General features: G+C 37.5%; 1 protein-coding gene across 1 annotated transcript; it reads right to left on the bottom strand.

Annotated features, from left to right (window-relative positions):
- Nucleotides 1–3,735: 3,735 nt before the first annotated feature.
- Nucleotides 3,736–6,577, bottom strand: LOC116113618. The gene is made up of 6 exons (XM_031399770.1): nt 6,425–6,577; nt 6,076–6,190; nt 5,431–5,971; nt 5,317–5,374; nt 4,062–4,352; nt 3,736–3,933 (listed from the first exon to the last, which is right to left on the bottom strand). Exons 1-6 carry the CDS (start codon nt 6,575–6,577, stop codon nt 3,736–3,738), a joined length of 1,356 nt encoding a protein of 451 aa, XP_031255630.1.
- Between the last annotated feature and the right edge of the window lie 10,229 nt (nt 6,578–16,806).

Here is a 16,806-nt window from a genome sequence, read left to right as displayed (position 1 = left end):
TGACTGGGGCAGTAACCTAGATGATAAATAGTCAACTAGTGGTTATTGTGTCTACCTTGGTCCAAATTTGATTCATTGAAGCTCCATGAAACAGAAGGTAGTGGCTCTCTCTTCCACTGAAGCTAAATATAGAGCCTTAGCTCACACTGCTACTGAAGTGGCATGGCTTCAGAGTATGTTCTCTGAGTTAGGGATTACACTTCCTCACACTCCAATTATTTGGTGTGACAATGTTAGTGTAGGTGTTTTGGCTGCCAATCCCATGTTTCATGCATGAACGAAACATATTGAGATTGACACACACTATATACGAGAGCAAGTACTAGCTAAAAAGATCAGTGTTCATTATGTGCCTTCAAAATTGCAAATAGCTGATTTGTTGACCAACCATTATCTGCTACTCAGTTTGCTAAGTTAAGACAAAAGCTAATTGTTGTTGAATCTGCTCCTTCACATGCATAGTCCAAAACTGCATGCTTTTATCTGCCACTTGTTGCTCATTTTGGTGAGCCCCCAATTCAACTGGTATGTGAGTTGATTATTGATTGGTTGACTGATCAGTTCAGAGTTCTTTAGTATGCTGCTTGTTGTTGTTTGCTCCTTATCTTGGTATTCAGTTAGTTCAATTACTGTATAAGCTGATTTGATTAGTTGCTGGATCAGTTTGGAAGTTTTTTTTTTTTTTAGCTCAAGGTATCAGTTGATTTGTTGCTACTAGATCAGTTCAGGATCAGTTCAGAGCTTTGTTTATTATTTGAATTACTGCATCAATTGATTTGTTACTACTTGTTGTTGTTTGCTACTTATCTTGGAATTCAGTCAGTTCAATTACTATATAAGCTTATTGATTAGTTGCTGGATTAGTTTAAAAGTTTTTGAGCTCAGGGTATCAGTTGATTTGTTGCTACTGGATCAGTTTAGGATCAGTTCAGAGCTCTGTTTTTGTTTGAATTATTGCATTAGTTGATTTGTTGCTACTGGATCAGTTCAGGATCAGCTCAGGAGAATTTTTTTTTTTTGAATTCATATAATCAGTTGATTAGTTGCTACTAGATCAGCTTAGGTTCAGTTCAGAGCTTTGATTAATTCCTACTTCAGTACTCTTGGTCAGAATACAATAAGAGTATAGTCATACTCTTTGTAGCCAGATTTTATGTTTTATATGTTCAGATTGTGTTATATTATAGTCTAGATTGCTGGTGCAATGTGATTCAGTTGGTTTGTGGTTAAAGGTTACAGAAACTTCTTTTACAGACCTGCCCATGCTTATCTTATTCTATAAGTTTAGTCCAGCTTCCAGGCTTCCACTCATAATTTGCTCAGATGCTGCGTGATCAAATGTTACAAACTTAGGCTATAAACTGTGGCTCAACTATGTTGATAGTAATGTACTAAAGCTTCTCAATTTGATTTGAGGGGAAGTGTTGATAAAAAGGGATGAGAATGCAAAGAAGCCAGTTTGGTTTGAGGGGAAGTGTTGATAAAAAGGGGTGAGAATGCAAAGAAGCTGAGTAGCAGGAGCAAATTGAACTTTGACAAAAGTAATGTCGTTTTGTCAAAGTTCAGACATCTTCATTTCATTTTCACAAATGAAATTGTTTGTATAGTTTCGTTTATCTGAAAACTATATAAAAGGGAAAGTTTTTCCTTGTGTAACCCATTTCTAAAGAATTGAATAGAGGCAAAACTTAATCTCTCTTGCTTTTCTTTTTCGTGTTCTCTGAATCCTTACCATCGTTTCACACCATTAAGTGTTGGCTTTCTTCTCGTTCCCAAAGCAAAAATACACTCCATAAGCAATGCTTCACACCTGAACAGACCTGAGCTATTTTGGCTACCTAGCACATCTAGCAAACAAGTTGGACACAAAATGCAGTGAAAGAATATACGATTTGAAGACTTACCATGAGGCAAGACACATCTTTGGGTACTTTCATTGAACGACTTCATTTTCATATCCTTTTTTCAAAAAAAAGTCTTTAATTTGTTGTTGAATTTAACACTAAAATATTTTGAAGAATGAATTGTGTTTCTCAATTCATAATTTTCAAATATAACATTAAAAGAACATTATAAGCATTTGAATTGCTGAAACAGTAAATATTTTTTTAAAATGATACAAAATGGACTCTTGGATTTTACAATAAAAAGTAAGGAAATTTTATGCACAAACATCACAATCATTAATAGCCATGCAAAAAAAGATTTTTTTTATATGATTCATTCCCTCAGAACCATAAGTTTTTAACAAAATTAATGGCCTCTTCACATTTTCAACCTAGAAGCCCTTGTATGTTTGGCCAAAACCTTGGCAACAAAGCTAACAAACTTGTTGGCAGATGATATATCAAATGATTAGAAGCTATTTAAAGTAGAGAACCAAGAGAAACATTCATATCTGTAGATCCATATAAGTCCTTATTGGTTTAAAACTTTAAATCAATACTAATTGACAAACTAAAAGAGTACAAATAGAATTCGCTTCATAAATAAGGTTGCACTTAATTAGAATGAATCATAATAAGGTTAGGGTCAATTAAAAGCAAGGCTCTAATAATGCTTCATTTTTGCCAAATGGCTTTGGCAACCTCTCACTTCTTCAACTTCCACTCAAAACAAATCAATGCTCATAGCATAACAATGCAATAAATTCTTTGCAGCTACAATCACTCAAAAGAGTAACCATGAGCACAATATCACACTATTTAAAGTTAAGCACCACACAAAATCCCTCAGCTCTTAAAACACAAGTGTACTGGTGTAGTATATGGATTTTTGGCCATAACTAAAGTATTAAATTTGGTTTGAGAGTGTAGCTTTATTTGTGCAAGAATAAAATCTAAGCAACTATAATGCAAAAAAGGCTTAATAGAGAATGCAAACTACGCAATCTTTATTGAATCAGTAGCAAATATATACAAGATTTTGTAATAAAAATACATAACAAACTTGCTAAAAACACTGAACATGACTCCACTAACAACTTATTCACTACTGAAATAACGTACTCCTAAAAACAAGCACATGACCAGCTTTACTTCAAAGACTAAATCTAGAAACATGCACATTTAACAACTTTCAACACCAAATCAGCAACCATCCATTATGCAGCAATCCTTGACCAAATCAGCAACCACCTCATCATGCCAAATCAACAGCTGAGACATATTCTCAACACTCTTCCTTAGATTATATGCTGCACATTCCTAGTTTTTCTCTTAGAAACTCAAACCTGGTTTTGGACAAGGCCTTGGTAAATGTATCAGCAACTTGATCTTTGGTTCTACAATAAGCCAAACATACTTCTCCTTCCTTTTGTATTTCCCTTAGGAAATATAATTTGATTTTAAACTTCCTTGTCCTGCCATGAAAGACAAGATTATTTGAAATTGAAATTGTTGTCTTGTTGTCAACCAGAATCTTTGTGCCTTCATTCTGCTCCATATGTAGATCAATTAGCACCTTCCTAAACCAAAGAACTTGATTGACAGCTACTGTAATAGCCACAAACTTAGCTTCTACAATACTTTGAGCAACCAACTCCTACTTCTTAGAGCACCATGAGAAAACCCCTGAACCAAAACTGAAAAAAAATCTAGTTGTGCTTCTCATATCATCAACTGAACCTGCCTAGTCACTATCTGTGAAGCCATGAAATTCCAGGACTGAACACTGTGAGAACTGAACACCATAGTTGGCAATGCCCTTCACATATCTAACAACTCTCTTTACTTCTTAAAGATGCACTTCACTAGCACAGTGCATAAATCTTAATAGCATACTCACATCATATAAGATATCAGGCCTAGTTGCTATGAGATACATCAGGCAACCTATTAAGCTTTGATATAACCTTTCATCAACTTTGTCAGACCCATCATCCTTGCTAAACTTCTCCTTCTGAACCATAGGAGTTGTTGTAGCCTTATAGCTCTACATATGAAACTTCTTTAGAATCTCCTTTGCATATTTAGTTTGACAAATGAAAATGTCTTGTTGTCTTTGCCTCACCTTTATTCCAAGAAAATAAGACATCAGGCCTAGATTGTCATTTCAAATACCTTGAACATTTCTGCCTTGAAGTCTTTAATATGCTCTTCATTTCCTCTTGTAATAAGCAAATCATCAACACAAATAGATATAATAATTAAGTCAGAATCCACCTTTCTCACATATAAAGTGGCTTCACTAAGGATCTTATCAAAGCCTAGGCTTAACAAGTGATCATTAATTCTGCTATACCAGACTCTTGGTGCCTGTTTAAGACCATACAAAGCCTTCCTTAGTAGATACACCTTGTCCTCATGACCTTTCACCACAAATCCCTCTGGTTGCTCAACATAAATCTCTTCCTACAAGAAACCATTTAAGAATTCCAACCCCTTTGTGCAGCTAATGCTAATAACATTCTGATGGTATCTAACCTTGCAACAGGTGCAAAGGTTTCTAAGAAGTCCACACTGAACACTTAAGCAAACCCTTTAACAACAAGTCTTGCCTTATACTTGTTGATTGAACCATCTGAGTTGTATTTGGTTCTACATGCCCATTTAACTCTAATAATTTTCCTATCTTAGGGCTTATCAACAAGCTCCCAAGTATGGTTTTTCTCAATCATTCTCATTTCTTCCTTCATGGCTTCCACCCATCTTTGGTGTTTCTCAGCATTTTTGTACTCTTCAGGCTTCATCACAACAACATTACATTTTTGATAGATGTCTGAGAGATATCTAGTTCCTCTTACAGGTGGATCATCTATGTTGTTGTCACGAGTATGTAGAATTTCTTAACTTTGATCCCAATTCCACTGTTCCTCTTCCATGAACACAATATCTCTATTGGTCAGAATTTTTCTAGTTTGCTGTTGGAAAATTCTGTAAGCTTTAGAAGAGCTGCTATAACCAATAAACACCCTAAGCTCTACCCTTTTATCAAGCTTGTCCCTCTTCACTTGAGGAACATGTGAAAAGCACAAACAACCGAATATTTTTAGATTCAGTAAGGAGGGTTTAAACCCATACCAAACTTGGAAAGGAGTTTTATTTTCCAAAGCCCTTGTTGGCAGCCTGTTTAAGAGGAAAATAGTAGTTCTAGCAACCTCTGCCCAAAAAAATTTAGGCATTCCCTTCCCATGCAACATGCACCTTGTCATTTCCATGATCGATCTATTTTTTCTTTCACTTACTCCATTTTGTTGTGGGGTATAGGGGGTTGTCAGTTGATGTTCAATGCCTGCTTCTTCACAAAATTGATTGAATTGAGTTGAGGTGTACTCCTTCCCATTATTTGACCTTAATATTTGCATCTTGCAGCCACTTTGGTTCTCCACAAAAGCCTTATATCTCTAGACACTTCAGCCACTTCAGACTTGAACCTTAAAAAATAAATCCAACACATTCTTGTCAGATCATCTATAAAAACATATAATACCTGCTTCCTTTAAGTGATGAAGTCTTTAGTGGTCCTCTAAGGTTAGTATGCATAAGTTGCAACTTCTGTGAGGCTCTCCAAGATTTTTGAGGGAATGGCAACCTATTTTGCTTGCCATATTGACAAGCTTTGCAGCTTGGTAAGTGATCTTCCAGTGGAGGAAGGCCTTGTAGCAACTCATGCTTCTGCATAAACAAGAGTGCTTGATGGTGAAAATGGCCTAATCTCTTATGCCATGTCACGACATTGTTTAATGAAATTTGATATGCAGCTCGTTCCTCTTCCATGAGATCTAGTGAAAAGTAATTGCCTCTCATCTTTATAGTAAACACTTCCTGATCCTCAGCATCTTTAATGATACACCTCTTGTTCTCGAAAAACACCTTAAACCACTTCTCAAGAAGTTGTCCAAAACTTAGCAAATTTTGGTCAATCTTAGGTACATATAAAACATCATTGATAAGTTTACTACCTATAACACTTTCAATAGCTATAGTCCCTCGACCTTTAACTTCAACATACTTTCTATTGCCGACTTTGACTTTGGAGAAGACAGACTTGTCCAACTACCTGAAGAACTTTAGATCATTCGTCATGTGGTTTGTACAACCACTATATATAGGCAAGCCTCACTCAAGCTACTACTTGCATAATAGGATAAAATAAACAGTTGCTCTTCTTCTTCTTCTTGAACCACAGCCTTAGCCTCATCCTCCTGCTGGTTGCTTTTGCTCTTGCAAATTCTTTCCACATGGCCCATCTGATTACATCCATTGCACTTAAAATCAAGCATGCTCTAACACCTGTTCTAAGAGTGATTAGTCCTTTCATAGTAAGGACATGGAGGAAACCTTCTAGCATTATTGTTGTTGTTTTGAGCACCTACATTCCTATTACTACTCTTGGCTCCAACACCTTTGTGTTTCCTCCATTTTGTCTTCTTGCCGTTACCACTTTCATGGATCTGTAACTTTGATTATAAAACACCTTCAACAGATCCATCCCCTCCAATTTGTCTCTTTTGCTCTTGCTCCTGCGGAGCATTTAAAAGATCTACCAATGAGATGTCTGCAAGGTCTCTAGACTCCTCCAAAGCAAATATCTTGGCTTCAAACTTCTCAAGTAAGGTCACCAGAATTTTCTCCATAATCCTTCTATCACAAAACTGCTCTCCAAGAAGCCTCACTCAGTTAACAATGTTCAAAAGCCTTTCTGCATACTCCTTGGCAGTCTTAGACTCTTTCATCTTCTGGAGCTCGAATTCCCTTCTGAGATTTAACACCTGCATGCTTCTTGTTCTCACATTGCCTTGAAACTCCTCCCTGAGATACTGCCATATTTCAAAAGCTGACTCCAAGTTCATGATCTTAGTAAATAATGCTTCAGACACTGCTGAATGGAGACATGATTTGGCCTTGAACTTCTTAGTTCTCCTTTCCTTGTGAACCTTAATTTGCTGCACAGTGGGATTGTCAGGTAATGGGTCAATTTCGTAGTCTTCCTCGACTGCCTCCCAGAGGTCCACAGCTTGCAAATAAGCAGACATTCTAAATGCCCATGTATGATAGTGTGCAGTTTCACCAGTGAAAACTGGTGGAGAAACTGGAGAGAATGCATTGGAAGCCATTAAAACAAGGTTTCTGTTTTTTGATTTAGTGTTTGCAAATAACACTACTTACAGACATCACACATATCGCTTAAGAAAAAAAGAGCTCTGATACCAATTTGTAGTTTTATTTGTGCAAGAACAAAATCTAAGCAACTATAATGCAAAAAAACTTAATAGAGACTGCAAACTACGCAATCTTTATTAAATCAACAACAAATATATACAAGATTTTGTAACAGAAATACTTAACAAACTTACTAAAAACACTAAACATGACCCCACTAACAACTTATTCACTACTAAAATAACTTACTCCTAAAAACAAGCACATGACCAACTCTACTTCAAAGACTAAATCTAGAAACACACACGTTTAACAACTTTCAGCACCAAATCAGCAACCATCCATTATGCAGCAATCCTTTACCAAACCAGCAGCCACCTCATCATGCCAAATCATTAGCTGAGACATATTCTCAATAGAGAGTAAAGGAATGTGTGAGACCCCGTCATCTTGGACCATGGGCTATCCCAGTCTTGGCCTATTGCGGCCTCATGGGCTTTCCATATGCACCCATCATCTTGGGCCTCCCTTATCTAGATATCCCCACCCCTGCAAGTGGGTTTCTTTCGCCTTCCCCATCTCTTGAACACAAGACCTGCAAGCTAAGTACTTATGACAAGAGAGATGAGTAACTTAGCCTGCAGGTCTTGTGTTCTCGAGATGGGGAAGGCGAAAGAAACCCACTTGCAGGGGTGGGGATATCCAGATGAGGGAGACCCAAGATGATGGGGCGCATGTGGAAAGCCCATGAGGCCGTAGTAGGCCAAGACTGGGATAGCCCATGGTCCAAGATGACGGGGTCTCACAGAATGTTGGTGCATGAAATATTACCATCAAAAGAAATTGTGTAGTGAAGAGGAAAATGGAGTAGGGTTTGTTTGGCTATAGTCAGATAGTAGAGGGCGGAGAGACAAGACAAAGACATAGAACAGATAAGCTTTGTTACAAATTTCAAAATAATATCAATATTTTCATAACTTTTGGACAGTGAAATTACTCAAATATCTTTAGGCATGTTTAGTCTACTTGAGTTCTCAAATAGTTGGGGTTTTCAAGAAAATCTAGAATCAGGATGGCTCCAATATAATTAACCAAACTTTAGCGAATCCATGATACTTTCCCTTTTGAATATTCAGAACCTATGATATTTTTAATTGGAGAAATTTTTCAGGTAAATTGTAATAAAGCACATCCAAATGGAACTCATTCCTATAAACCATGTGGATGAAATTTGCACCAGAGTAGATGCCTAAACTACTTAGGAGGCTAAAATAGAACTAGAGAATCTAACACATGGTTTTGGAAATTTCTTATGATGTTATGAATATTGGTTTGTTATATTAGTTAGGTTTAAGTATGACAACAATAATATTCTAAAACTAGCTATTCATTTCCCCATTGGTAACAAATAGTTATCCCTTAAGCTGGGAATCCTTTTTAAAAAACCAAAGTTTCTACTCTTGCAAGAACCGAGATTTTGATTGATTTGGATGGAATGAAAAAATTTCATCCCATGACCCCACAACCTATATAAGCGTATTAATTCCAAATATGTTTAAAACTACAATATTTTAAACAAACATTATTTATAAAGTAAGTAAGCATTTCCATGTCAAAAAAAAAAAAAAAAAAAATTATTTGTATATTAGGTTACCATAGCTTCCATGATCCGATGCTTTAGAATTGTGCAGGCATGAAATGTCGAAATGACAATCCAAGTTGAGGAACATCACCAAAGCCCCAATCAACCATAGTGCACCATTTCACTCTTTAGGAAGAATAAAAGATTGCAGCTAAGAGCACAATTTTAATAATTCAAATTCTTAAATTAATTTAAAACAATAGTAGAATACTGAATAAGGATTTGGGTTTTGGAGAGTAAAGGGGCCAACCATCAAGAGCTTGTCGACGCAGAGAGAGGAACCTATGAAGCGAATGAAGAAAAAGAAGGTGAGCCTTCAATTAGAAGGCGAGATAAGTACTTCCGCACTCTTCCCCTCAATCACCCCTTCAACACCATTGCGGGTGTTACTGAGAAATACACCACCCCACTTTTGTTTTTTCAAAATAGAGTTAAAAGAATTTTGGTTATGAGTTTTGGAATGACTGGGCTCCCTTTGATACAACATTTTCACCTATTCTATTCCACTATCTTATCAAATCCTATCCAATACATATTGTTTTTTCAAAATTCAATCATATTCTATTAACCCAAAAAATTAACAATTACCTTTCTCAATAAAAGTTTTAAAATTAACAAAAACACCCCAAACCACCGCCACTCACCCGCTAGCAACCACCAACTGCTACCACCACCACTACTGCCGTAATGACACATGACAGAACGGACAGATCTATGGCAAGATTTGGTCATCACGGCGCGCAATCTTGGCCATCGTTGTCAATGATCTGGCCATTATGGTCAGATTGCGTTTTCGACAAAATCCACTGGATCTTGTCAGAAAAGAAGATCAGCACACGATCCTCAAATCAAAAATCGTCCCATTCCAATAGATTCTGGTCCCTTCCGTGATGTGGTAGTGGTGGGCGGGTGGCAATATGTGGTGGGGTGGGGGTGTTTTTGTCAATTTATAAACTTTTATGTGGGGGTGTTTAGTTAAATTAACAAAATAGGGTTAAAAAAAACATAATATTTCAAAAAATGCTATCAGAAATTACCAACCTGATGCGTGTTCTTACAACATGCAAAAATGTAGCAAGTATACTAGTTGCAAAAATTAATAAAATGATGAGTAGAGTATCATTCTTTTCCACGAGGATTGTTAGCAAAGCACTAAGTTTCCTAATGTTATCAAGTTGAGCAACGATTTCTTTGGATTGATGGAGCTAATTCTAATTAAAACTAACAATTGAATTTTAAACTAAAAACTTAATTAAAGAAAGCAAACTGAAAAAACAGGATAATCAATTCAAGTAAACGGGTAGGGTTTTGACTTCTTTGGATTTTATGGGTTAAACCAAATTACACTACATTCACATTCATACGCAGGTTGTAAATCGAACACACAAGTGTAAACATACCCTCTCGGGCTATGTTTCTATTCATCCTTATTAACCATCGCACCCAACAAAATAAAGATTAACAATTCAAACTCATTAAGCAACAGAATCTACAATGATTTCATTAATTCTTGAATCTATCTTAGCATCCAATACTATAATGGTGATACCCAAGAACCTAACATGATATTTTTCAATCTCATCATGTTCATCAATACAGCATTAAAACTCAGAGTAAACACACAACCAAAGCATTCATATGAAATAAACAATCAAACACAACCCATAAAATCCAAACTACAATCAAAACCCTAACCCAAATAGATAGTTCATAGCTAAATCATAATACAAAAACGAAAAAACGGAAATAATCAAGTTAAACATAATGAAACTGAGATAAAGATAAGAAATCTCCCCAAAAGAAGAATCCTTAGTTAGAATCGAATCTTCTCCCTTTACAATCCAAAATCGCAAAGTCATCCAAGAAAAATGTAAAAGAGCTAACCTAAACAGCAAGCCCTTGGCAAGGAAGTTATTCTTTATACTCGTCCAAATTACCCAGCCAAAACACAGCACAAGCGAAACTGTGCGTTTACAAAACGAAATAATGATTGGCGACGAGATGAAGAAATAACACGCTCGCTACGTCGCCACGGCAAGAAAGTCCTTCGCGGGGCGAAGCTTCTGAAAGTTCTGAAATTACAGAACTGCCACTCTGCTTGCTCTTCTTTGATTCTTCGATTCTCGTGCTCTCCCTTGGGAACAAGCTTCATCGTGCTTATCCTGCTTCGGAATCTCCCATCTTCTGAGATCCGCTAATTTTGAGTCAAAACTAACAATTTGTCTTATGCTCAAAAGTCCATTTTAACCTGAAACAGAAAAGGAAAGAATTAAGCAACAATTCAGGTCAAAAATGCACTAGAAAGTACCTGAAATCCAAAAAAAGGTCAATGAAATGTATAATCAAGGATTATCAACTACCCAAACTAAAGATGATGCTGTCCCCGAGCATACAGTACAAAACTAACGAAAACACAGACAACAAACAAAAACAAAAACACACAACAAAACTGAAAAACAAAATGAAAAAACAAAATTCCACAAGAATTGCCTGAAGTGCAAGTCTCAAAAATTGTGAAAAATTATTAACAGGAAATGTTCAACACATCCAAGAAGTTATAAGCTACACGACTGTCTTTCCTCAATCAGCACCAAGTGGTGATCCCACTTTAATCACATTCCAACTTCCCGGATTATTTTATGCACAAATGTAAAGTTTATCAAATGGTGGCAGACTCCATAAGCCTAAATATCGAACTACTCTCCACTAATGAGGAATAACACAGATAGAATCAAAAGGTCTTAAAGCTTGAACGGTAGGCTCGGTAGCAGTTCCAATAAAAAGGATAGGAAACAAAGTAAGAGAAACTCGGTGTCTAAAGCAAAACTAAAATCACATCAAACCCACACTTCTCTCAACACCCAGACATGTCCACTAATTCATAGCCTAAAGCGTATCTTCTTATTGTTGGATACACAAGAAGGGGAGAATCGTTTAAGGTGTACGTGGCGTTGTTAAAACCGAGGTCCCAAATACTGCTAGGCAGTTTTTAAGGCGGGTTTGGTTTCCAGCCAGTATACCTTAAACTAGGCAGATTGTGGTTTTTTTTTTTTTTTTTTTTTTTACATCAACACAATTGAATTGAATGAGGACTACCTCTTTTGTTTTGATTTCTTTTCTTTTAACCCCCACTAGTCATTTGGCCGCTTCTCATTTTCTTCTCGAACCCCCAAACTATTCTTTTCTAATTGTACACTCTTTTTCTCGCGTTCTTTGTTCTGCACTAGACCGAATTCTCCTTAAAGGAATAAGTGTTTAGGGAAAGGAATTACAATTGTTGTGTTTTCCAAGAAAAATAAACAAAGTTAAATAGGCTCAAATGGTGACTAGGAAATTTCATCATGGGGGGGTGGATGAAAGGCTAAACGTTCCAAAATCGCCTAAATCATCTCCTCAACCATGTCTAATCCATAATTTCCCTCAAGATTTCTCAACTAGGTTCTAGATCCACACACATATCAAGACTTTCCTAACCAGCATAAATAAATCTAAGCATGCCAAAAAAAGAAAAATGTGGTTGAACACTCAACAAACCTAATCAAAATCCAGTCAATAAACAAAACTTTAAAGCAATGTTAACATTTCTCAACAATAAAATTCAACAATCTATTCTCATCATTGATTTATACAATTTATCATCGGCAAAAACGAAACAAACAAAAGAAACAAATAACACAAAATAATTTTTTTTTTTTCGTTTAAGGTACGTGGCGTTGTTAAACCTGAGAGCACTGCTACTAGGCAGTTTTTAAGGCAGTTACTGGTTTCCAGCAATATACCCTTAAACTCGGTTTTAATTCATTCCTACCCCCAAACTAAACCTTACATTGTCCCCAATGTTCCATTATGCAAAATCGGAATAGATAAAAAATAAACAATAAAGGTACGAGAATGCTCCCTGGTCAATCCATGAATTGCGCTCCACAATGTCAACCGTTCTCGGACTTTTCATCATCCAAAATCTGTCAAAACAATAAACTGTGGTGTTCCTTTATAGATAAATTCACAAATAACTGAAAATATAAAAACTAATCTCACCTTTCAACAAATACAAATAAAAACACTAAACAACTAAACAAAATAAACAGAATCCAAAACCAAATAAACTGAGTTTAAGTTTCAATGGGCACGAAATTAAATGAACACATTAACAAACATAAAACAAAACGGTGCTCCGGCTGTCTTGTTCTTCCTCTTCTTCTCTCTTCCTCTTCTCTCGGAGCTCATCCCCTCATCCGAGTTCCAATGACCCATTGGTATGCTGAAGTGTCAACATTGAGCTCCTAAAGCTGTTGTCAGCACTCATGCATCCTGAGTCTGCTCTCCATCCAATCCTGCGTCTCTTCATTATTTCATAGCCCCATCATCTGCTATTATATCTTTTTGTGTACATGTGGAGCTGGATGATGTGGCAAGTGCTTGTTCTCTGCCTTTTCGCCCCTGCTCTGGTGGTTGGCAGCTTCCGTTTGGTCAAGGTGTTCTTGTAATAATCGAATCTAGAATTGGAGCCGCAGAATAGCTGCTCTCATCTCTAAACCTTGACCCCCAGCTTTTAGGCATAGGTTGTGATGAGATGCGGGAAACAGAACTTGCTCGCCCCTGTTTGGATGCTAGCTGACGCTATTAAAATTTGTCTCCCACATCAAACTTTTCCTGTGGCAATAGAGTAGAGCAAAACGCCTTCTCATGAGTCACTATGCTGTAGTGTGATTCCAGCATAATTTTAGCACAAACAAAATATTGCCAAGTCGAGCATCGGTTCACGCTTTTTGCGTCTTCTTTTGTTTCTTAAACACTTCCACTTTGCCCCGGTTTTGCAATGACCGGCAGGATTATACTTCATCAAATTATGATCTCTGAACCCACATACTGATCATTGGAATTTCGGCAAGGTTAAAGAACTATTGATCTTTTGCCGTAAATTCACATCCCCCCTCTTCAAAACACAGTATCTTCATGACATTTCGGGAGGTTGCCATAAACTCCTTACCAATGGTTCTACAACCGGATGTTCAGGAGCACGATAAACATGTCCCAACGTCCCCTCTACTCCAGTCCAACGATTGTGTTGCGTGTCAATCCACGCTCAGGGATGAAAACCCTTATCCTTTCTTTGGATTACCGCCTCATATCTTTACGGGCTTCATCGTTCACAAACCGGTTGTCACACTCTTCCCCTTACTTTACTCTTGCCCTTGCCTTGTAATTGCTTAATTTTCGGAGCCATTGTTCCAAATGAAATTTCAATCCAAAATTACAAACCCAAAAATTCAGACCTAATTCTACACAGCCACTTCAAACCTGCAAAAACACACACACTTCCAAAAATTGCAATTCAACCCCCAAACTACAATTTTTCAATTCAACAAACACTCCAAAAATTCAACACCCACACTCAACAATCAGTTAATTCAAACTTCTCGTCTTCATAATATCACAACTCAAATCACCCAATAATTCTCAAGTCAATCGCAACAAACATTCTAGATTATGATTAGAAACTTGAAATTTTTCGAATAAAGCTTGGGTATTGAGATCTACCAACAAGAAAGAGTGTGCACCACCAATTGAACCAAAACGCCCAGATTAGAAAGCCCAAATTTTCGATCCAAAAATTTTCGTGAAATTTTCGCGAAAATTGTGGTTGAAAAGGGTTGTTTTGGTGTTTAGGAATGTTGTAGAGTAAGAAATTTGGTTGGAAAAACAAAATGGAAGCAAAAGATGGAAAGTTTTAAAAATTCTCTCTCAACTCAAATGCAAGGCGCCGTGAAAATGAAAAAGAAAAAGTGAGTATTATAGAAAAGCATCATCCCCGGGCGAAGAAGAACTTCGCCGCGGCGACATTCTTCGTTTATGAACCCTAAAAATTTCCCAGGTTTCGCCGCGGCGAAGAAAGAATTCTTCGCCAGGGCGAAAACTTCCTGAGGATACAAGGCTTCTTCGCCGCGGCGAAATGCCTTAGCCAATTTTCCAAAAATTTATTCACTTTCTTCCGCCGCGGTGAGACAATTCCTTCGCCGAGGGAAAATAGGCCAGAACTAACCCAATTTTCAAGCTCTTCGCCCCACGAAGTCTGGAACTTTTTCATACTTTCATTTGGCTAAAGACTTCACCTGAAACACCCAAAAAACAATTACATAAGACTGCATAAAAACTCATAATGAAACTAAACAAAATTAACAACCAAAATGACAACAAAAAGTTAAAAACACTGGGTTGCCTCCCAAGAAGCGCTGTTTATAGTCGAAAGCTCGACTCTCTCGATCCTTCAATCAGCCTGGAATATCCAAGTACATCACATCCCGAAATTTCCCTTGTACTGGAGCCTCATTCGCTGATGATCTTTTTCACACAGTGGCTGTTTACAAGTTTCACTACCCTTTCCGTCCCTTGGTCATAACTTTGGTAGCTCGACCTCTCTCTCCAACTGCTTCTGTTTTCTTTGCTAACTTCACCCTTTTTGCTCCCCAGAGACCAGTTCCTTATGTGAACTCAAACTCAACTAGGCTTGTCTTGGAATTTTGCGCAACCCTTTCCGTATTGGTCCTCACTCTCGAACTGATTCGATTTGACACTGCAGCTCTGAATTTCCACCTTAGGATTATTCAGTTGAAAGGCTCAATTCTTGACTGATCCCCACATGATTTTTAAGCACGACTCTTGTTTAGGTGAAGCTTTCATTGATTCAAGGACATTAAATGTATTTCTTCATCTTGCATCCTTATGATCAGCTTCCCTTCTTGAACGTTGATTAATGCTCTTCTGGTGGCTAGGAACGGTCGTCCCAGGATAAGAGGATTTCTTTGTCTTCTTCCATCCAACACAAAGAAATCCGCAGGAAAAATAACTTATCCACCGTAATCAACACATCCCCACAATGCCCCTCGGAAGCTTTATTGATCGATCTGCAAGTTGCAAGCGTAGGATGTCGGCTTAACTTCACAATTCCTAGTTTCCTGACACAGAAAAAGGCATAAGGTTAATGCTGAACCTAGGTCAATAGAAACCGATCAAAGGTTATATCTCCTATAGTGCAAAGGAATAGAAAACTCCCTGGATCTTTGAGTTTCGGGGCAGTCTTCTGGAGAATTGCGCTGCACTCTTCCGTAAGCATCACCGTTTTCTCATCTTCAACTTCCTCTTGTTCGATAAAATTCTTTAAGAAATTCGTGTAGCTCACATCTATTGCAATGCATCTGCAAAAGGAATGTTAATATGCAGTTTTTTAAAAACATCAGAAATGTAATAAACTGCTTATCCTGATTCTCTTTTCTGAGTCTTGAGGAAAGGGTACGAGTGGAGTGTGATGTGCCAACTCTGGTGGAATCTCGGGGAATGGCAATTTCTCTTTCTTTTCTTTTCTTCTTCCTGCTTCTGCTCATCTTTCCTCAGGCTGGGTGGTTTCTCTTCGCTTCAATTTCTTCAATCAATTTCCTCATCAGATTCTTTATTTTTCTTGATGAAGTTTCTTTCTGGATCTCTCACCTCTTCTAAGACTCTCCCACTTCTCAACGAAATTGCATTTACTTGCTCACGTGGGTTAGTCACTGTATTGCTGGTAGAGAACCCTGCGGTCTATCATTAAGCTTCTCGGCCAATTGGCCCATCTGTACCTCAAGATTCCGAATGGACGCCCCTTGGTTTCTAAAATTTGTCCTCGTCTCATTCATGAAACCTGTGGTCTCTTGCATGAATTTACCAAACATATCCCAACTTCGTCACTCTTTGACTCTAGTTGATGGTCACCCTGGTTGGTTATTTGGAACTTGCCTCTGGTTCCATTGGTTATTTTGGTTCTGATTTCCCCAAGCAGATTGGATGATTTCACCCGGGTTGTATGTGTTGGAGTACGGGTTGTTCGATTGTCTCTGATTTCCTGCCAAGTAATTTACTTGCCGTTGATGAAGATGACAAACAAAGGTGTTCCAACTTGACACTCGTTGCTCACAGGTTTCCACAAAAATTCACATGTTAGTGAGGTGCTTATATAGAGTTTACTTGCATAGTTCCTAACTATTTTTGAAGTGCAGTGAGTTGGGCTAAGATGGTTGTGAAGGCATC

The sequence above is a fragment of the Pistacia vera genome, unplaced genomic scaffold (genome assembly GCF_008641045.1).
Source record: "Pistacia vera cultivar Batoury unplaced genomic scaffold, PisVer_v2 Contig686, whole genome shotgun sequence".
Lineage (NCBI taxonomy): Eukaryota > Viridiplantae > Streptophyta > Magnoliopsida > Sapindales > Anacardiaceae > Pistacia > Pistacia vera.
This window is presented reverse-complemented; position numbering and strand designations above follow the sequence as displayed.

Excerpts from the sequence above, each read along its gene's own strand:
- LOC116113618 (XM_031399770.1), bottom strand. The coding sequence starts at position 6,577 with ATGGAGAAAATTCTGGTGACCTTACTTGAGAAGTTTGAAGCCAAGATA. Across the intron at positions 6,191-6,424 it reads AAATTGGAGGGGATGGATCT|ATGGGCCATGTGGAAAGAAT; the intron begins GTTGAAGGTGTT and ends GGATGTAATCAG. Across the intron at positions 3,934-4,061 it reads TCAAGGCAGAAATGTTCAAG|AGCTATAAGGCTACAACAAC; the intron begins GTATTTGAAATG and ends TTTCATATGTAG.